This window comes from Syzygium oleosum, unplaced genomic scaffold, assembly GCF_021117445.2.
Source record: "Syzygium oleosum isolate NSW1041296 unplaced genomic scaffold, Sole_v2.1 Sole_v2.32, whole genome shotgun sequence".
NCBI classification, from domain to species: domain Eukaryota; kingdom Viridiplantae; phylum Streptophyta; class Magnoliopsida; order Myrtales; family Myrtaceae; genus Syzygium; species Syzygium oleosum.
In genome coordinates this window covers 1,851,970-1,873,163 of record NW_026607516.1, presented here as the reverse complement: position 1 = coordinate 1,873,163, position 21,194 = coordinate 1,851,970, and the positions used below count along the sequence as shown (strand labels likewise).

Sequence of the window (21,194 nt, the reverse complement as noted above, 5' to 3'; positions counted from 1 at the left end):
TCTCTATATTCCTTCTGTTATGTCATAATTTTGATTTAAATGTCACATGCGGTCATGACTTTTGCCAGTTCTTTCCTTGTTCAAATTTCCATGCACCCCCTTCCTTTTTCCTTTATTCAGAGGGGGTGTAAAGCATGTGACAGTGCCTAGTGATGGACCTTTTGTTAATATAAGAATAAAGGATGAAGAACTATGTGTTACCAAAGGTAATGATGCCCCAGTAAAGTTGCAAAAAAGGAACAGTTTCATTCTCTCTCTCACTTTCTCTGATTGAAAGAACAAACAACATCAATATCATCATGGATCATATTTACGTAGCAATTACAATATGGTTCATAATGTCGGATTTTGGGTCTCTCTCAGAGGCAGCTTGATAAGGACGCTTTTTCCCCCTCCAACTCGTCTCTACTTTTGTTGCTTTCTGTCTTTCTTGTCTCCTTGTCTTTCTTTAGCTCTCTCCTTTTCTCCTTTTCTTTAGGCCTTTTCTTTTACTTTTGTTTTCTCTCACTTTCTCGCTCTGATTTTCTCAGCGGAAGAACCTGATTCTTTTTCATCAGCTGATTCTACTAAGCTACCAATTAATAGTCCCTCAAAATCAGTAGGAAAAATTTGGAAAATAAAAAAAAGGATTATAAAATAATTAACGTGGCCTTCCCAAAGTAAATTCCAGGTTTAGCTTCATGGGACTTGTGCCTGTGAGATTGACCGACGGTGAGCTTATTTCTGATGTCCTCTCGTAGCTTGAGAGCTTTGGATCCATGTCCTTCTGCAGCAGCAAAAAAGAGAAAAAGGCAATAGAATTAGAGATAGGCACTAGCATTGACTCAGGAAATGACTAAGAAACTGAAACATTACAACTAGGTCAGCTTTTTCCTCCCCCTAAAATAAATTATCCAACGGCGGTGCTTTAATTTCTTGACCATGGTGAAAGAATTTAAAAGAGTTTTGGCTAATCAATGGATGGCGTTAGTCCAGGCGCTTAAACATTTCTAAGTAACGTATATAGGATATAGAAATGTAAAAAAATAAACGAAAAATTCGACATGTAGCACGCTATAATTGGTTGTATCGGTAATCTGTGGTATCATAATATCCCAACTTGTAAAGTACATAATTTCACTTGATGAAATCTGGGACGGAGACACCTATAGATGTTCGACATAAGCTCCGATGATCATGGAAACTTCAAGAAAAGAAACTTAAACTGTGTGTGTCTACGGCTTCCTTATAGATACCTCAACAGATGGAGTGCTTCCTCCAGAATCCTTTGGCTTCCCATGCAACCAAGCTTCCCTGAAACCAACCAAAAGGAAATGTGGTTTTAGAGAATATTTCCTAGTTGTCAGTGGAAGCCATGCAGAGGGAGGGAAAAACAAAAGATGGGAAAAAGAAAGCTGTCTTTTATTGTCTCTTCTTTACACAGTCCTTGCTTTACGAACACCCTACGTTGTAATAAAGTCGAAAGTGGAGACCCTTACCACGTGATATCCCATTACCCATGAAAACACAACGAGAAGCAAGTTAAAGAATATCAGCTTTAGCGAATAGCAGAAGAGTTTTCTTCGAGGGACCCCATTACGGAGAATTTGATTTAACTTTGGCATTAAGTTTTCTAAACTTTTGGGTCCCACTTAAAGAAAGAAAGAAAGAAAGAGACTTTAGTAGAGCCCACGAAATCCAAAGATGAAGATATCTCTGATTTTTAGGTGGATTTTGTCAAGTGAGAATCCATTTCTTGGAACGATAAGAATTTGTAATACGTGCGCGTTATTCTTAGCTTTATGTTCGCCATCATTTTGGTTATGAAACCATCGCGAAGCTTTCACTCTTTTGTCTCGGACAGAGGGGAGGAGAGAAAAGCAAGGGCCATTATTCTTTCCTCTTTTTGTTACCTCTTGTAAAAGCCACATGACTGTCTACTTTACTCATGCATTATTCAGATGCGTACGTGTACATATGCCATAGAAAAGTAAAGACCCTTAATATACTCATCTAAGAACAAAGACAGAATATATGAAGTATTCACGTCAAGGCGATACATACAGAATGTGAGTATTAAAGTATCAATCAGTTTGCACGTAGTCTCTATAGGTGTTTGTGATGCATGGAACTTGCCAAAACATTGTTCATCAAGTTTTCACAGGAATATGCTCGCACCACCGTGATACAAGTATTTCATAGGTTAATCAATGAATTATGCTAGACCCCGAATGTTTTAATTTACTGGTTGGCCCTTCCAACAACGCTGTAAGAGATGAAGGTTTTAAGGATGCAATAACCCTAATGGGATGTTGAAATGGTTAAGAACCAACAAGACAGGAAGGATGGTCATAGGCTCGAGTTTTACAGGAGACAATCTTGGAGCTTCCCTTAGGGCCCTCAGACGCTGCAACCAACTGCTTCACCGTGATGACTAAGGAATCATCACTGACTCTTCGGGATGAATCGAGTGTTTTATCAGGTCCGGACGCAGCCCCCATCATCAACGACAAAGAGACGGAGATTGTTAATGCCCCACTTTTTTTTTCTCTAAGACATTGCTCTAAATTTTGCTACAAAATTCGGGAATTTCTTTGCTGAACATGTATCATTTCTCTAAAGTATAATGTCAGTCAGTGGTATGTGATACATTCTTTGGATATAGAGCTCAAAGAGAGGAAGATGGTCAAGGTTTTATTCTTACACACTAATGAAACTCTGTCAACGACTTAGTAAAAATACCAAATACCAAATACCAAATACCAAATAGACTGGCTTCTTTAGTGTAAGCTCAATATTCCTTCTCCTTAAATCAATGTGGATGACCAATTTGGTATGTGGTGAAAGAAGTATACGAAAAGACTTCTTCTGTAAAAACTTTGAGGGGTGGGGGGGGGGGGATAATTAATAATGGGGCAGAAAATAAGATGGACTATGTGCTTCTAATGGGACATAATATGAGATTAATTTGGTATAGCAGGATTAGAGGTGTGGAGTTGCTTCGAATAGATTAATTTCGCAAATTATGAGAATATCTAGGATAATATATGTGAGCTTGAAAATCATAGGAATGAAGTACAGCGAAAATGTTACTGGTGTATTTCAAATTTCTTGACATTAATGAATATCGTAATTTTAAGTGACGATAATTGTTTTAGTAGCTTGAAGGCAAGGGACTACTCGAGGAATTGTTTTGCTAGATGCTCATGAGAGCTTGTCACTTCATGAATGAACCGAGATCAAGCAAATATGAATTCAGTTCGTGTGTACGGCATTAATATTTCACAGGAGAACACAAATGAAATGAAAGAGGGTCACATATAAGAGCTCACCTTGAAGAATTGCTCCAAAGACCATGGTGACTCGTATCTTGATGATCATGCCTTCCAAGTTCAGGCCTTTTTGGGTTCGCAACTTCAATTACTAAATCATCAGAAGTTTCTCCCGACGATCCATTATCAAATACATCCGTTTGTCCTGCATATGAAGGTCAAGATAGATGCATAAGAAGCTCGTAAATGATGGCGCATACCAAAACATTCTATTGCGCACATTGTTTATATCGATTTTTCAGAAAAGGAAAACTGGTTAGGACTTACCTGAAGAATTAGCTGCTGCTCTATCGGTAGTCTTCACGGTTCGATACATCTGCAAATCCCACGGGTAAACTTGTTTGTGAGTTTTTTAGCATTAAGCCTAAAAAAGAAAGTGTTGTTGTTGGGTTTTATGTAATGCTTAAACCAGGGACTGATTCATATACGCGTGAATGATGCTTCAACTATATATATGCCTCCAAAATATGTGCTCATACAAAACCATTACTGCCATATCCAAACATTCATGCAAAAATACAAATTAAAACCCGCCCAAAGGTTGTGCAAGTGTGTCCACTTGAGAAGAAAACCCTGTCTGAAACCTACATCATTGAGAAATGATGATGTTCTGTACTTACTCCTTTTTCCTTTCCCCATTTTTACTTCCCACATAACTTTCTGAAGAAAAAAGAAAAAGAAAAAACTCAGCATAAGTGTGCTCTTCTCTCGGCTTGGCTGACTCCACTTTGAACTCCTCGTGTTTTGTCTTTACTTGTTTCTCTGAAATCGATAACAGCAATTCTCTCTCTCTCTCTCTCTCCTGTTATTTTATTTTATTTATCTCTTTTTTGACTTGGGTTATTGATTCTTGAGTGTAAAAAGCTGTTCATGATTAGTTTCTTTGCAGGACCATCAGATCTAGGAGAGAAAAGGGTGTGCAAAGGGCTTGAGAGAGAGAGAGAGAGAGAAAGAGCTTAAGCTGTGAAAATCTTGGAATCTGAAACAAATGCACTAAACAGGCCTCCAGTACAATGTCAGCTTTTAAATAATGCAAGTGCTGAGGCTAATTACACCATGAGAAAAAAAATGGATCACTGCTTAATGTCATGCAATCTCTCAGAGAAAGCACAAGATGCAAGAGAGACAGAATTTATGGCTACATATTCTTGCTATTCGATTAATTAGAGAAAGAGAAATCTTGAAAAAACATGAGGTTCTTTAATTACCTGTAAATGAGACTTAACATGTGCCAAGGTTAGATCTTTGACATCCATTAGCTCAAGGACTGACTTTGGTGTCGCTCCTGAAAAAACCCACGAGAAAAAAAGAAAGAATAAGCAGAAAAAAGTAAATATTCTCTTCTCGTTTGGTTTCCTGTTTTGCAACTTCTAAAGAATGAAGCGCAAGTTTTTTGGCAGGAAGGAATAAAAATCTGTAAAAGATGAAAGATAAGGCAAAAACATCATAGAAAAGCGAGAAATCACAAAGAATACAAAGATGAGAAGCATTACTCTCGTGGCCGCCGAGCAGCTCCACCGCATGGACGAACCGGGCGTGCAGCGTAGTCGTCCACCGCATTCGTGGTGCCCGCATGCTCCGCTTTGCCGGGAACCGTGACAAGAACCTCGATCTTATCATCCCGTGCGAATGGCAAAGGTTCGAAGTGATGGAATTGGTACTGTTAGTTAGGGAGTTACTGCTATTCGGGTGATGAATTGGTGATGGGTCTAGATGGTGAAGTTGAGTGGTGAATGGGAAAGCACTAGAAGAGTTCTGGTGGTACACCGGGATGCCTCTAATCGGTCTCAAGAGGCCGAGCTCTTGGCTCAGTCCTTGTGCCTGATGCTGCAACACCGACTGATGATGATGATGCATATGTTGGTGGTGATTACTGTTGGAGTACTGGTTTTGGTTTTGGAAGGAGTGGATATGGTTGTTGCCTTGGTGGAGATAGTTGTAAGAGATGTTATTGTTGGCCTCCGAAATGTTGTTGCCGCTAATGGCGTTGTGGCTAGCCCTCGGATTCGACAAGGAGAGATCGAAGCGGGCGTCGTTCTTGGCTGCCATTGAGGACGGCAAGGAGTGATGGGCCCTCTTCCAAAAGCCCAGGTTCACTTCCTCTTCCGCCGTCCGCCGCCAGGACGATGCCGATTTGGCGTTAGGAGGGCTGATTTGCAGGGACAAATCAGGCTGAGCTGGGAAGAGCTCCATCTAAACCACGAAGGGAGGAAACGGCACGTTGGTTTCGGATACTCCCTCTGATATCTCTATCCTCTTTCTTTTGCTCTCTGATACTGATGCTGCTGAGGGTATGTCAAGAGGCTCTAGGTAAACAGTACATCAAGAAACCCCAGAAGGAAAATGGTGGGTGCTGAGAGATTTTTGTGTGATCTGCTTATTGGGTCTAGGAATTTAAAGTTGGGAGGAGGGATGGGAGGGTTGGATTCATAGATGGGGTTAGATCAATATGAGACTGAGGAAGGAGTAGTTGCAGAGAACTTTGAGATGGAAGAGAGGGAGAGAGAGAGAGAGGAAATGAAGAGAGCAGCCTTGTTTTCCTTTGTGTGAAGTATAAGTGAGAAAATGACACTTGAGGAGCTAGAGAGAGAGAGAGAGAGAGAGAGAGAGAGAGAGAGAGAGAGAGAGAGTTTTAGTTTTATTTTTTTCCTTTTTGTGTGGACGTGGGCGTAGGGTAGTGAGGGTGAAAAAGGGAGGAAAAGATGAGGGGAAAAGTTATCAATATTTGGGGCTTCAGTGATTCTTTTATTTATTTTTACTGCTCTCTTTCTTTCTTTCCATTTCTTGTGCCTTTGGGAGAAAAGGAAATTTTATTTTTTTGGGGTTAAACCCCATGTGGATATTCCTTTTGGTAAGGTATTGCTTTGATTTTAAAACCCATGTAAATATTGTCCACTGTGGTTTTAACGAAATAAGTTTCCATAATGTATAACGAAATAAGTCCCCACAATATTTCGATGTGCGAATGAGGCTTCCAGCCGACTCCGCGTGAATAAATTATATAGTCGGTATTGCTTTTCGACACAACACTAAACATGAGAGTCGCTTCTTCACTTAACACTTTTTGAAGATTGCTAGAAGATGAAGTACTTGTATTGATCTTTCAACACATCAAGTTCTCCATTATACGTTGGTGTTAGTGGACATGATTAGTGATGATAGTCAAAATATACATTTGATAGATATATTATATGATATGTAAATCACTTTTGGATGTGATATCACTGAACCCATAAGATTTTCTTTTTATGAATGCATGATTATTATTATTTGATATGTAATGATTAAAAACAATCGGTTAATCGGTGATCCTACCTTAGCATATTCACATGGCGTGCGCCTTTTATGATATACTTTCTCCCTTTGGTGAATGAATCTCATCAAATAGATATCAAATTAGGTGCAAGATCTTTTAATTTTTCCTTTCATTGTACATACAATACATATAATAACTAAATTACCAATGGTTGATCACCGAGCTTACTACCGTGCTTGCAGTGAAATATGAAAACATTCTCTTGTGATCGTTCTTCCTTACTTTAATATGACAAGGACAAACTATTGGATCAAAAAGCCTACGAAGAAGAATATCCCATCAATGGATGAAATGCGGAGTGACAAATCACATTCGAAATCTTTGGCTCTCTCATATCATAAGAAAACAGTCTACTTGTTGACATCACGCCCAAAATTTTGCTCCAAATGTAAAGAAGCTAAATGGCTTAAACTAGGCCATGACCATTGACATTACTTATAAAACCGATTGATGGAATGCATGATAAGCTCATCAACCATGTCGGCCATGATAATATATTTGACTCGCAAGGTCCATCGACGAAATGCCTGATAAACTCATCGATGTTGAGTTTCCAATGGGTAGGATTCGTGTGAAGTATATATCATGTGGCAATGATCAATTGACTAGAAGTATACACAAAAATTTAAGACTGAATTAAGAAGGATCCATCGTCCCAAGACAACCGTTGCTAAGAAACCGGGAGCAGTTGCAAATCATCAATAGAGTAGCATACAACTCGAGACATATTCTCGCGGTGGAAGATCATAATGCACAACACAATGGTCCATCAAAAGACGCAAAAAGAATCAACGAGAAGCATATCATGAAATCAACAACAGACCAATCATCTATGAAAACAGAATCCTTTGACTTTGAAGATACGAAGATGAAAAGATTATCCACATCAGATCAAATTTGATTAGATTTTGCCTATGTTTGAGTTTGAATTTGGAATTAGATTAAGTTTCCTGATTTGAATATTCATCGTTGTTTATGAAAGCATTCCGCTCATACTTTTAAGTTTTTAAGTGTTTTACTTTCTCTATGCATCGAGGCATAGTTCATGTTCGGTTTCAGTCATCGAGCAAGCATAACATCCAAGAATGTAAGCCATCTATTCCAAGAATGTAATTCGGATTTTGCAAAGTCTTTGACGCTTCATGGCATACTAGAATTCATTTACTTTTAATTTAACATCAAACTTAACAATTTAATTGGCCATCAATCACCGTCGATTGTATTTTAAACACTAATTTTTTTTGTTGGTCGAAATTTTAAGCACTAATTGAAAACATTGAGTTTCTACTGACCACAACCTTCCAAAAATTCACATAACACTACTTGAAAAAGCTTACACTCCTTACTCGTTAGAGAACAACATGACATATAAATTATGTAACTTAAATATTCTCATAAAATTTGAACAATTTGAACTTTTCGATCGAATTTTCTCTAACTTTCTGCGATATATATATTTTCATACTAGGAATTATCTAATTAAGTTGAAAAGACACGAAAAATTTTGCATTATTGTAATGACAAATAGTAATTTAATTTCAAAAAAACAAAAAAATCTTGGGTACATCCCTTCCATCAGTTGGGCATAATAGCATGTCATGTATATATAGTCGGTTCACTGCTATTACTTAGTGGCATCTGCTAAGGCAAGAACTGTGTACTACCCCATCACTTGACCCACCAAAACAACTGGGATTCTGCTGGATTTTTAAGCACATTCCTCCAATAATTTTTCCATCTTGTCATGAATCTGATGTATACGTCACATTACATTAAATCCAAAAATAGCTTCCCTTCTACCTTTTTTAATTTGAAGACTTACATGATTGTAGACCTTATGAATCACTTGGCGGAAAACAAAAAAGGAAATAAATATAACAAATAAAAGAATATTCCAATAAATTCTTCGATCCTGACTGATAATAGTAGGGCTAATTCCCTAAAAAAAAACCAATTTTAGATCCCAAATCTGTCCACACGTCCAAAAATCGTCATTGATTTCTTCAAGATTATCAACATCAAGAGGCTGCTGTTGTTCCATACGAAGGTGAGGGTGCTGATGAATTCTGATAACGAACCTCTAACTGACCATGATATTGATAATTTTGAAAAAATTAGTAGCGATTTTTGGATGCCTAAAGTTTGAGTTTTTTTTTATGAAACTAAACTCATGATTTTTTTTTTGGTCAGAAGGTAATTAGGCCCACGATAATTAGGTTGTTAGTTGAGGTCTTTTTTCCCTTTCTTTTTTGTTTCTTTTTTTTATGAAAGGGTGTGGGGGGGACCTACCGATGTTGTGACTCAAGAATAGGAGAGCAAAAATCAAAGGGAACGCTTACCAATGCTGTTAAAGGCATTAAAAGCTTAGCATCATCTTTCTATATGCTCAAAGATTGTTGATTCTTCCTTTTCTCATGAAAAGATAGAAATCCCCACCTTTGTTCCAATCCCTTTCTCTAATTAATTGCCTTTTGCTTCCTCAAACTGCATTTTTTTCCCTGGGGGCCAGTCTGCTTTTTCGCTTTTTATTTCGTGTTTCAAATAGTACATAAGCAGCTCTCGCGATTTTGACATTTATCTAGCATGAAATACTGAAACTTTCAAAATACACAAACATCGACATGGGCATGCATGTTTAGTATGTTCATAACTTCTCAAAAACCTTAACCTTTCTTCGCTTTCCGAAAAATGGGATAGAAGAAGTAAATTAAGAAGTACAAGATGCAACAAATCCACAATCTCCTTTTTATGGTTTTTAATGTAATATCTAATTATCGCTACAACAACATGCGATGGACTCTCATATCATACTAATTAAGAAAAAGAGATCTTTATTTTAACATAGATTTGTATTTTGTTTACCTCGATGGAGAAAATGTGTTGAGATCTTACCATGTGTGCCGTCGAATTCTATTTACTGACTAATAAGATTACAAGTTTACATATGTCAAGATATTACGGGACATGTCAGAATTAGGGTTTTACCGATATGGTCATTTCGATAATCATTCTTGCAACTTATCCAAAAGATTAAGATTGTACCTCAGATTTCCTTGCGGGAACCCTTAAGTTCATATCTTGGCAAGGCGAGGGTGCATGAATTTGAGGAAGTGTCACGTCAAAAGTTTCTTTTTTTGTGGGTTATTTGTGCATCTTCCTTTAGCTGCAATCTTTTGTGTTCTTTTTTCCTGGTAGCTTTTTGATTTTTGCCCATTAAGTTGTCTCACCCTTTTGCTTTTCTTTTGAAGTTACACCCATCAGGAAAAAATAACACGCTTCGACGTACGATGTATGTTTTTTTCTCTTCTCTGTTTGAGCCCTTTTAACATCTTTTCAGTGACGTCTGTCTATCTTGTTTGCTTGCCCTGTTGGTTAACTTGCAAGTTGCGAATTCGTGCCCATGTGGTTTACATAGAAACGACCAATCGATATCAATATTGAAAAAAACAAATTTTTACATCAGGCGGTGCCATTATCATAAGGTTAATGTATGTCCAAGTGTCTCTTAGATAGATCCCTAATTTGGTCAGAATTGACCTTGATCGATGAGATTACACGTTGCTTTCGGGGAGAACATGTATGGATCATGTTTCCGGCCTCGGAACCAATTGGTTCTACCTAAGAAGGAATCGATGATTACAATATACGTAGAACCATAGAACCGGTGGTTCTAGGTAGATTCTACAGTAGAACATGTCTAGGAAATTATTTTTCTTTCAAAGAACAAATTATTTTTCATTTGATTTTCTGAAAAATCATTGATTATGTAATGAAACTTTCTCAACTCTATTATGTCGAGCTTTAGTTGTTCAGTTCTAGGTCATAGATAAGTTAATCAAAATTTAAGATAAGAAGTTTTAAAACAAAAATGGTAATTCTTATTAGAACTAGGACTTAATGGAACTGATACATTCAATGCCAGATTCCACATTTCAAGAACTGGCTATGACCGAGTTGGTTTTCTGATCAATATGTTCTCTTCATCTTTACGAGTAGTTTTAGGTGCAAAGTATATGTCTACTGCATATTAATAAAACATTTGAATTAAGCACTCTTTGGCATTTAAGTGGTTAGCCAAGCAGTAAAATCAGTAATTAACTTCACTTGAATAACAGCAAGGATCTTTTATCCTGGTCTTAATCCATCAAAAGCAAAATTCGTCAACACATGAAACATGACCCATTTATTCTGCAGATACAAAACATCTTAGCATACACTAAATTAGAGACATCAATACCATCGCCATAGTCTCTAGGTCGTTTCTTTAGATGGCCAGACAGCTATAAGCCGTACTTAAGATCACAAGGTAAAGCCATGGGGATCTCCCCGAGAAGAACAGACAATTTCTTCTTCTTTTTGTTTTTCTTGGTAAAAGGAAAGTTCTTAATAGAAATTTTAAACAAATAAAACCCTTTTTCTTCTTTTAAATTGGAGCAGCTTAAATTAACATTGCTTTGTAATTCGCCATATTAAATGCTGGGATAAAACTATCATTTTATCTCTCTCTGTGTTCTTCTCTAGGGTTCCAGTCTTCCTGACAGCATTAGAATCTATGTACATAAACATATATTATTTCTCGTCAAGAGGGTCGAATAGTATAATTCGTGTCCATGCTTGTAATGCTCAAACCACATTAAATTTTCCTCAGGGACCGACGTAGAACAGAAGCATAGAGACTGACATTTGTGTTGTCCGAAGCAGTGGTTGCAGACTTCACCTAATCATCAAGGCATGTAGCTCCATTATTATAATTAACGATCCGATCAGCGTCAAACCTCGCGATCGTATGCCCTGTTTCCAAGTGAGATTATCTTTAGGGTTTGCATGTTTTGAGGGATTTCCATGTAGAATGCCAGATAAAAACATTGGCCCGGAAGCATCTAACTTTGTCTGTTAGTTCGAAATTCCATGACTATCTTGGAGTCTTGATCTTAGTTTCTCGTGTCAAGGAATCTCACATTAATACCTCGATATAAGTATCAAAACATTATCTTTGTGTGTATGTGTGTGTATATAAAAGGGAGTAAATAAATAAAGGGTCTTATTTCAATTGACTATTAAGTGTATGTGTAAAAGAATTTGTTAAGGTTCAAACCCAAAACGACTCCCTCCATAAGTTTGCTATCTTTTCCCTTCTTGAAAGACACCCGTTGCAAACCACTCGACATGGACAAGTTGTACATTTTCGCCATACATTAGTTGGCCGATGACAATCTATAGACACACATTTATATATATACTAATAATTATTTTTCCTACAGAAAAAAAAATAGTAGCATAATATTTTTTTTTTCTAAATAATGAGAGAGAGAGGGAGAGAGGGGTTATTGACCTCCACAAGTCCACACCGACACTAATTAACATAATAATAATTATTTTTTTTCTTTGGACATTAATTACCATTCATTAATGCATATGGTCCGGGGGGTTTTCCCAACATCTCTTGGTCTTATTGGCATCGCACTAACCAAAGCCAAGAATCAAGTAAAGTTCAAGCAAACAATAATTCCGGCACAAAAGGACAACTTCTCTTTTTTTTTTTTTTTTTGGTTTCTTGGAAAAAATATATATTTCGATCTTTATAATAATTCCGCCAATGACGTGACCGTACGCATTGATTCCTTTTAAATCATACTTAGATAAAATGTTTTGGCCTGACAATCACCCCATATATCCGAGACAAGGAAAGTGCACATGACCATATGTTTATTGGCAAATCCCCTACTTAGTCAACGAGATTATTTTCAGATTAGACCTCCCAAAAGGGTGCAATGTTTTCCATGTAATTCAATCCACGCACTCCCCCAAGAAGAAAAAGATTATATTGTTCGGATACTGGCTTTCGTACCGACCAATCACTGTTTCCATTGACCGGGTCTGTGTGCATTTATATATGTGTCGGATGCGTATGGAGGTAAAATTTCGGGAACGAATATCTCATGAGTCGGGCGTCTTTCTCGGGCTATCTTTTTCACGATTCGACGTAACTTTTCGGGAGGAATCTTTTGGCTGACAAGATATTACTAGAAAATAGGACGAGTCAAGATATTAAAATACATCTATCTTATTGCAAGGAGTTCAAGAGGGGGTTTTACGAATTGTAATCGACTAATATTAAAAGTTATGATTCTTTGCAACGATACAATATCTTCGTGCAAGGCATTTGGCAATAATTGTGGTGATGGGGATGTCCCGAGTCCGAGTGGGGAGCTATCAACTTTATTGAAAAACCAGGCTTCAGGAGGAACTCTTCCAAAAAGACGAGATTGAGTGGAAGACTTGCATAATATTCCCTGAAAATCACATGACTTTGAATACCTTAAAGAAGAAAGAAGATGGGGGGACACTCTTTCCTCAACTCGAAACAAATATGCTAGACGACCCTTTATCCCATTATAAAACTTGAAGAGATTTGATTAACGAGACTTAAAGTAGCAAGTTCTTATTTGGAGTTCTTCCCCCTCCTAAAAGAAAGAGAGATTAGCTTCCCATAGGTATAGGATCCTGTTCTTGGATTGATACGCGATAATCAAAAAGACGAAACATATTGAATCTTTTCCCCGAGGGCTAATCAGCATGAGAGATCGTGTTCCAGTCACCCGACAAATCTAGACCGACTGGTGGCTCATACAAATGTGCGGATTATGACAAGAACCCATTAAACCTAATTCTCCGTTTTATGATTATTTTATCATTGTCTTTCGCGTTCTCTTTCGCTTTTCTCCTTTTCCATTTTCCAAAAGTTTGCTCTCTCTCTCTCTCTAACATGAGAAGGGGGCGCTTGCTTTCTTGGAGTACATATGAAGATCATCTCTCTCTCTCTCCTTCCTCGGGGAATCGTAGGATGGCACAATTCAAAAAGGAGAGAAGCCATAAGTCGTCTTCCTATCATTTTGCAGGGGAACGGCACTGTTCAAAAGGAGAAGAACATCGCTTTCTCACAACTTACGAGCTGCCTATGAGCCTTTCTTTTTGCACAATCGAGTTTGCTTTTTAAGTGCTAAAGTTTGATTGATTCAATTAGCCTAGAGTCAAAAAAAGAAAAATCTGGAAACAATCCTCGTATCGTTGGTCGTTTTCAAAGAGAAAACCCAATCGTACCCGAGTACTCAGGAGATAAGAAACAGAAAATAGAGAGACCTAGCCGAGGAGCAAGGTATAATTGTAGGAGATAAAGTGCTACCATCTTCAAGAAAGTGAGAAAAATTCATAACATCGGATACGTTCATACATGTTTTTAAAGTATCTACGATATATTAGGCGTAGGGTTCTTTCGGCATGGGCCTGTTTAGGAGAATCTTGGTCCTTTGGGCTTTTACTTTCGACTACACCCTCCGCCGTACCTAAGCTGGCAAATCCGAATTGAACAATGACCTCGTACGTTACTTTTCCAGTCAACGATATGATAAAGGACCCGTTTTTATTTCAGACATTGAAAAGCTCCAGAGAAAAATGGGGGGATCATAAGAATTTACACGAAGGAAAATTAAGACCCTGATGAACCGCCATTACAACGAAGGGAAGAAAAAAGAAAATGGAGGAACAGCATCTAAGCTTGCCGTGTCCGAGGAAAAAATTTAGGTCTCCGAAACTGTGGTTCGTGAGGGATACAAGGGAAATTGCAGCGTTCATTTATGCAGCATCCACTGCATTATGTCCTCCCTGAAAACTCCCCCGTATTGACCGCGAGTGAGATGCGACCTTGGCAGTTCGGACCCATAGGTACTCGCATGCCTGTACTGCGTAATTCGACCGGCTGGTTTCGCCGACTGCATCATCATTGTGATGGTAGGAAAAGGCTTCGGCCATGTGTTCTTTAACGAGGCAAACATGCGCCTATCAGATTCTGCATTTTTTGATGAGCTGAAAGTCCCGGGGTCTTTCCACTGTGCAGTGCCTTTGATTTGCTTAGTCATATTCATGCTGGTGCTTGAACTGCTAGGGCTTCCCCCTGAGGAAGAACCGCGAATTTGGGCTGATGGTTTTATCCGGTCCAGCCAACGTAGAATCCAGTTGCCGAGGTTCCGACCGACTTCAATGTCTCTCTCTTGTATGTTCCTGTGAACCTTCAGCGCCACGTCAAATATGGCACGAGTTCGTCTGTTGAAGTGAAAGATGGAGAACGATGAGAATGGATGAAAAGATTTGATCGGAACACTTCAATAAACGAGTACTCAATAAAATTTTCACTGACTGCAACGGAGTTGGAGTTTATTGTCTCATGGCAGTTGCTCTTACCAGGTTCAAAACCGGGTTATCACCAAAACACTACCCATAGCAATGCACTTCGTAACAACAAACAATGCAGCTCACAACCTTCTTGAGATTTCCAGCTCCATAATCAACATCAAGGGTTTTAGCTAACCACACAACTTATTTATGAAGTTTATAGACATGTGGAAGTAAATAAGACGGTTAGAGGCTCACAGTATGCCAAAGACCAACAAATCTAAGAAGTTCCATCAAAAGCATAAGGAGAAGCCATGACTCCATGAACTGTAAAATTGCCAGAGAACTGAACTGAGATTTCTACACGGAAGAAGTAGTAGAAATGAACATCATTTGCCAGGACTTTCACTCTGATTCTAAGGCCCATTATGCTTTCACCCTGAATTCTAAAGCCCGCATGTTTTCCTCTCTTTATGTTCTCCCTCAAAATAAAAGCAAAAATGGAAATGAAACGCAAAAATTTACAATGACAGACAAACTGGATTACCCAACAAGTCTCGGTCGAATTTGACGAAAACATTCATCAAATGGATTCACTTGGCCCAGCAACGTAAAAGTGCATTTATGTAACCAAAGAAAAAGCACTTCTTTGCAGTCATATTGACTTATATAATGTGTGACCGCCTAAGTCCCATCTTGCACATTGGTATAGAGACTATCATATTTCAAAAGCGCATTGTGATGCGATCTATGATGGATAAAATATACCATAATTCTGTCTTCGCATTGTAAGGTACCATAACTCCCAACTAAAATCGACCATCAGCCCTAGCAATGGAGTTGATCTCTCTAATTGGGGTGCAATCAAGCTGAGTTGAATCTACAACATTCTTCATTCATACATTACTCAAAACCAAGGCCAAATACTTTACTACGAGAGCTTTAAGCTCAAGATCGAGCTAGACTCAATAAAGTACTTGACATGCTTGAACCTGTCTCGATTACCCAAAAAATTAGAATCTATTCTAAGCTTGAGCAAATCTCAAAACTGCGGTCGCAATCAAACCCGATCAACCTCAACTGAAATCGATAGTAAATTACTTAAACTTGAAAAGGATCAAGTCAAAGCTCAAGTAGACAGCATAGCGTGTTCAAGTGCACCGAGAGTAGCTTAACTAATTTGCACCTACACTCTCTATGGACTCCCGTAGTAGAAAATTCCTGAATAAATCACATTGTAAATGGAAACCCATCCTTATCTTGCTAGCAAAAGAGTTCGAACCTACACCACATTGGCAGCTCGCAACCATGGGCCCATGCAGAATCAAGAAAGAACACTTACTCACCACATAAGCTACCTCCCGTGTCAGCATAAGAAATCCGAGTCGGGATACAAGCTCACACAGACCTTAGAGCACACTAATAGGAACTCAACCAATACACACCAGGGTGACAAAACATCCCTCTATACCCTTGAACATCATCACTGTCATTACCTTGGTCCTGTTAGCTGTAGTAGACACTGACGTTCAATCTATTCCTGAATACCCGAAGCCAGATAACAAGAAATGGCCAATGCACAGGACATCCCGCGGCGGCCAAAATTCTTCGCGCGTTCTCTTTCAACATTCATCAAATAAAAATCTCTCTACTTTCTAGGCGTCTCGCTAAACGACTCCACCTGACATAACACAATTCCAACCAAAGCAAGACAGCAAACATCTCCAAAAAAAGGCTCCCGAAAAAAAAATCATTCATTCGGAGAGCTTCCCATCATTTTCCGCGGCGGCAATAAGTCTGATCACGATTTCCCGCTCGCTCGCGACATCAAGACGCCGAATCTCGATCCGGGACAACATAATGAGGAAGCCGATCAACGATTCGAGAGAGAGGGGAAGGAGGAGGAGGAGGAGGGGGAGGGGGCGGGGGAGAAAGGTTACCGTTGGACGAATTGACGGATCTTGGGGTGCTTGGGGGCGATCAACCTGCGCTGAATCCGAAAAGCGAGCTTGTAGGTGCGCTTCAGGCCCAGGAAGTAGGCCGTCCCCAACGTGATCTCCCACAGCACCATCTCTCCCTCTCGCGATCTTCGAATGCTCGGTCAGTGGTGGTGGTGGTGGAAGGAGGATGGAGATGGAGGGAATATTCGAGACGTTTCGTTTCGAGCAAGCAATGGGGAAGGCACGGGGGAGGGAGGGATACGCGATTTGTCGAGAGCCGCCAAGAGGTTTCGATTGCAGTGACGATTTCGTTCGCGCTTATATGTCGCCGCGCCGCCCCCCCACCGATTCATCTGGAACGGTCTGGGCCGTCGCTTTGCCCCGCGTGACCGTGGCAGCCGGTCCATTTGAGATGGACTTCTGCGCCCACCACCTGGACCGGAAGAGGACCGGGTTGGGCCGATTGGGCCTGCCCCTCCAAGCCCATTCGCTTCGGGTGTGAGAATGCGATTAAACTCGGAAAATTGTCTGAAAAGTCCTAATCCTATTGCACTTTTGCCAATTCAGTTTCAATCCTTTCAATTATGCCAATTATGTCATAAACCTTTTAAATATTTGCCAATGTAGTTCATCCAGCCAATTTTGGTCGTTGACATCGACGCTAGCGTGAACAGATTTTATTAAATTTTAATATGATTTTTTATTTTTTAATTTCTTTTTTTTTTCTCCTTCTTCCTCCTCCAGTCACCCAGCTTCAGCAATGGTCGCCTAGAGGCTATGACAAGAGAGTGTCGCCCTTGCCCACCTTAGGTGAATTCACCCTCGCCAGGATCTGGCGAGGGATGATCTCGCCAACCTTGGGCAAGGCTCGCCCTCACCAAAGGCCAGCAAGGGTCGGCCTTGCCCAAGGCCAGCGAGGTCGTCCCTTGCATAATCCCAGCTAGGTCGAGTCTCACCCTCGCTAGCCTACGGCAAGGTTGTCCCTCGCCAGATCCCAACGAGGCCGTCCCTCGCGGGCCTATAGCGAGGGCGACCCTCGCTAGTCTTATTAGTCTTTGGCTGGTTGTTGGCCATTGCTGAGGTTGGGCGACTAGCGGAGGAGGAAGAAGGAGAAAAAGAAAAGAAATTAAATATATAAAGAATAATGAAAATTGAAAAAACATTAAAAATTTTAATAAATTTTTTTCACGTCAACGTCGATCGTACCACGTAGAACACCCAGGGTTCACGTTAGTGATTTCCAACAAAAATTGGCTGGGTGGATTATATTGGCAAATTTTAAAAAGGTTTAGGACTCAATTAGCACAATAAAAATATTTAGGACCGAATTGATAAAAGTACAATAGGTTTAGAATTTTTTGGCAATTTTTCCGATTAAACTCGGTGAGCTTTACATGATGGACCCGCACTTTCCACGGAGGCTCTATCCACGCGATTGTCTTTGGGTTGGGGAATTTCACCCCAAATGCAAGTTCACCCCGCACGATCTCAACAAAGCCCAAAATCCCAAATTGGCACATCCATAATAAGACAGCATCGCTCGCCTAGCCCATAGTGGGCTTGGTCGCGTTCTCGACTAGGAACTTATTAGGAGATTGCCCCCACGGGTGCGTAGCCATTGGCTGTGCCGCTTCGACTCCACCCACGCGACATGAGTTCGAATCCTTCGGCTTGCGTCGTGTGTCCGTCCTCTCTGGACTTAGGAGTGCGGGGCGGGGGGCCTTCCTACCACCTCATGAGGGGCAGGTCCGTCGAAACTTGCATTGGCACGGAATTTTCTCATGATATTTAAAAAGAAAAGGTAAAAAATCATTAAAAATCTCAAATTACATCACATTTGTTTATCTTGAATTTTTTTTTGTGATATTAAAAATCTCAAAGTATGCACACCGTGACGCATTTATCATGAATTTTTTCTTGTGACATCAAATATCTGAAATTTCTCCCCGTTGACACATTTACCTTCTAGCAAAAGCAAGATCGTGCCATGTCAATACCGTTTGCCTTCAGTTAACTACGTAAGTAAATTTTTAACGGTACTCGTTGATAGAAGAGGATAAATGTGGTACACATAACAAGTAGGAATTTTTTGTGTCATAAAAAAAAACTTATGATAAATGTATTATGCCAGGCATAATTTGGGATTTGTGGTGGATTTTTCTCGAACGAAAGAAACGGGCCAATAAATAATTTCTACGAGAAGGAACCGATGAGGGAATATAAGGTATTATTGTAATAGTATTAGGGAAGATAAGTCAAAAGCGAAAAAGAGAGGGAAAAAAAGAAAGGGGAAATCGGAAAAAGGAACAATCAAAGCGAATAAAGTGACACAAAGCCCAAAAGACAAGCCACGTCTCTCTTTCTTTCTCTCTCTCTCTCTCTCTCGTCTTGCTCACGCACACTCACTGAAACATGCAGAGACAGTCCCTGGGCTCCCCGGCCTCCAAGCTCCACGGCCATGGCGCTTCCTCCTCCGCCCTGTCTTCGGCCAAGGACGACGCCCTCGTCGTGGACGACTCCTCCTCCTCCTCCTCCGCCTCCAAGCGGAGAGACTCCTTCCTCTCGTCCGCTTCCCTCCTCCTCCCTCACTACGATGACGACAAGTCCTCCAGGCCTCACCGGCTGTCCCTCGCGGCGGCGTCGTCGTCTTCCTCGTCGTCTTCCTCTTCTGCTTCCGCACTGTCGCCTCGTAAGCCGGAGAAGCTCATCCACCTCATCCCTCTCCTCACTCTCTTCTGCTTCCTCGTCCTCTACCTCTGCTCCCACAGTCCCTCTCAGACCGGTAATCCGTCGCAACCTCTCGCGTTCCCGGTTTCTCCTTCATCCGAACCGCCGATTGCTGAAGTGATTTTTTTTTTCTGTGCTTTTTTTCTCGTTTCAGATCTGGCTCAGTTCAGCGGGTTCAAGCGACCGGCGAAGCAAATAGGTACAGTGCGGAGGCGTTCGGAGCCGGCCGATTGAGCGCCATTTCTGATTTTCCTTCTGCAACTTTTATTTTCGTGCTCCAATTTGATGTGGTCTTTGTTATTTCGATCTGCGATGATTCCAGTCGCTACCGACATTGACGAGATCAGCCGGTTCAGCGAGGTCCGCAGGGGCGACGCGCTGGCGATTCGGAGCCGGAGGAGCTTGCGAGAGGTCGGGAGGCGATCGCAGCCGCAGAGATCTCGCGCCGTTCACCGGAAATTCGCCGATTTCTAGAGGTCCCCCCCCCCTCCCCTCCCAGCACCGCCGCCGTTCTCCTCCTCCGGTTCCGTTCTCGGCTTCATCCATCCATCCATCCATCATCATTATCTATTTTTTCCATGTTTATACGACAAATCTGGCAGTGATTATTCTATATGTTTTTGTTCGTAACGCCATAGTTTGATTGCCTTCCATTTTTGTACATTGAAGTTTCCATTTCCGATGATGCTTATCGGCTACCGCCTTCCCTCATTGAGTTCTCTGAACCGAATCCGGTGACAGGAATAATCGTGATTGCGTACGATCTTCGGTGGAGTTTCTAGCGTAATTGCTGGATGGTAGTAGAACTCGAAGCAGCCCTATGAACTAGGGGAAGGGAGGGAGGGAGGGAGGGGAGGAGGGGTTGGCTAGATTGCGCCTGGTGTGGGAGAGGCGCAAGTTAGAGTGGGACGGATGAGCACGGGACGAGAGTAATCCAGTTGGTTGGAGTCCAGCTGGAGTGTCATGACCGTTACTTGATGGTTCTCCTTGCTATTTTTTAAAAAATGGACAGCTGGAAAAGGGTCTGGCTGGCTTCTTCACTCCTTCCCAAGCACCACCACCGCCACCACCACCACTCACTGTTATTATTCATCAATTCGGTTCTCTCTTCTCTTTTTTTCTTTTCATATTTGTGCCCTTTTTTCTATGGTCAACTAGCACAACAATTCCTTTTATTTTATTTTATTTTATTTATTAATTCTATTTGTCTAGTGAGTAAGCAAATCAGTGCAGCAGCGCGACTCCCCAGTGCCCAATCTAGCTGTCCGTACACACAGCAATTTCTTTTCTTTTCCTTTTTTGCATTCTTTTTTAATTAATTCTACTTATTTAATGAGAGGCAATCGGTGCAGCGGCGACCATCAGTGCTCAATTTTGGTTGTCCCGTGATTATTTATTCCCGCCCCCTCAGGCTCAACAAAAAAATGCCTAATTTATATCACGTGCACCACTTTCTTTTTGACCATAATTCGAAATTTACATAGCTGCATATGATTTTATTGACTAATTATTGCACATGTATTTCCTATACACGGGCTTGCAAACATTTGGTATGAGTTTCTGAATGTAAATTAGCTACAATCTTTAGGCACTTCTCACCAGCACATGCGATGTGGGTACGCGAATCTTAGGAAAAGAAGTGAGATTTACAGAGAAAGAAGAATGATGGGAAATTTGCTTTGACTTACGCTAGGTGAGCGCATTGCCCCCAGTTTCGAATTTTCAACAATG

The 21,194-nt window shown here is 40.5% G+C and overlaps 3 protein-coding genes across 3 annotated transcripts; 1 reads left to right on the top strand and 2 right to left on the bottom strand.

Moving 5' to 3' along the window:
• Nucleotides 1-226: 226 nt before the first annotated feature.
• Nucleotides 227-5,854, bottom strand: LOC115685459 (probable transcription factor KAN2). Its single transcript, XM_030610542.2, has 6 exons — nucleotides 4,805-5,854; nucleotides 4,520-4,596; nucleotides 3,579-3,627; nucleotides 3,312-3,456; nucleotides 1,236-1,293; nucleotides 227-766 (listed from the first exon to the last, which is right to left on the bottom strand). The coding sequence occupies exons 1-6, from the start codon at nucleotides 5,502-5,504 to the stop codon at nucleotides 641-643; spliced, it is 1,155 nt and encodes a 384-aa protein (XP_030466402.1). The 5' UTR covers nucleotides 5,505-5,854; the 3' UTR covers nucleotides 227-640.
• Nucleotides 5,855-14,030: 8,176 nt separating this feature from the next.
• On the bottom strand, nucleotides 14,031-17,030 carry LOC115685476 (uncharacterized). The gene is made up of 2 exons (XM_056304681.1): nucleotides 16,737-17,030; nucleotides 14,031-14,727 (listed from the first exon to the last, which is right to left on the bottom strand). The coding sequence occupies exons 1-2, from the start codon at nucleotides 16,865-16,867 to the stop codon at nucleotides 14,256-14,258; spliced, it is 603 nt and encodes a 200-aa protein (XP_056160656.1). The 5' UTR covers nucleotides 16,868-17,030; the 3' UTR covers nucleotides 14,031-14,255.
• Nucleotides 17,031-19,053: 2,023 nt separating this feature from the next.
• On the top strand, nucleotides 19,054-20,188 carry LOC115685475 (uncharacterized). Its single transcript, XM_030610559.2, has 3 exons — nucleotides 19,054-19,518; nucleotides 19,618-19,662; nucleotides 19,786-20,188. Exons 1-3 carry the CDS (start codon nucleotides 19,149-19,151, stop codon nucleotides 19,935-19,937), a joined length of 567 nt encoding a protein of 188 aa, XP_030466419.1. The 5' UTR covers nucleotides 19,054-19,148; the 3' UTR covers nucleotides 19,938-20,188.
• Nucleotides 20,189-21,194: the final 1,006 nt, after the last annotated feature.

Coding starts and splice junctions, on each gene's coding strand:
- LOC115685459 (XM_030610542.2), bottom strand. CDS start 5,504: ATGGAGCTCTTCCCAGCTCAGCCTGATTTGTCCCTGCAAATCAGCCCT. Junction 4,597..4,804: donor GCTGCTCGGCGGCCACGAGA/GTAATGCTTCTC, acceptor GGGTTTTTTCAG/GAGCGACACCAAAGTCAGTC. Junction 1,294..3,311: donor CTTTGGAGCAATTCTTCAAG/GTGAGCTCTTAT, acceptor GGTTGGTTTCAG/GGAAGCTTGGTTGCATGGGA.
- LOC115685476 (XM_056304681.1), bottom strand. CDS start 16,867: ATGGTGCTGTGGGAGATCACGTTGGGGACGGCCTACTTCCTGGGCCTG. Junction 14,728..16,736: donor ATCCGTCAATTCGTCCAACG/GTAACCTTTCTC, acceptor TCACTTCAACAG/ACGAACTCGTGCCATATTTG.
- LOC115685475 (XM_030610559.2), top strand. CDS start 19,149: ATGCAGAGACAGTCCCTGGGCTCCCCGGCCTCCAAGCTCCACGGCCAT. Junction 19,519..19,617: donor CCACAGTCCCTCTCAGACCG/GTAATCCGTCGC, acceptor TTCTCGTTTCAG/ATCTGGCTCAGTTCAGCGGG. Junction 19,663..19,785: donor GCGACCGGCGAAGCAAATAG/GTACAGTGCGGA, acceptor CGATGATTCCAG/TCGCTACCGACATTGACGAG.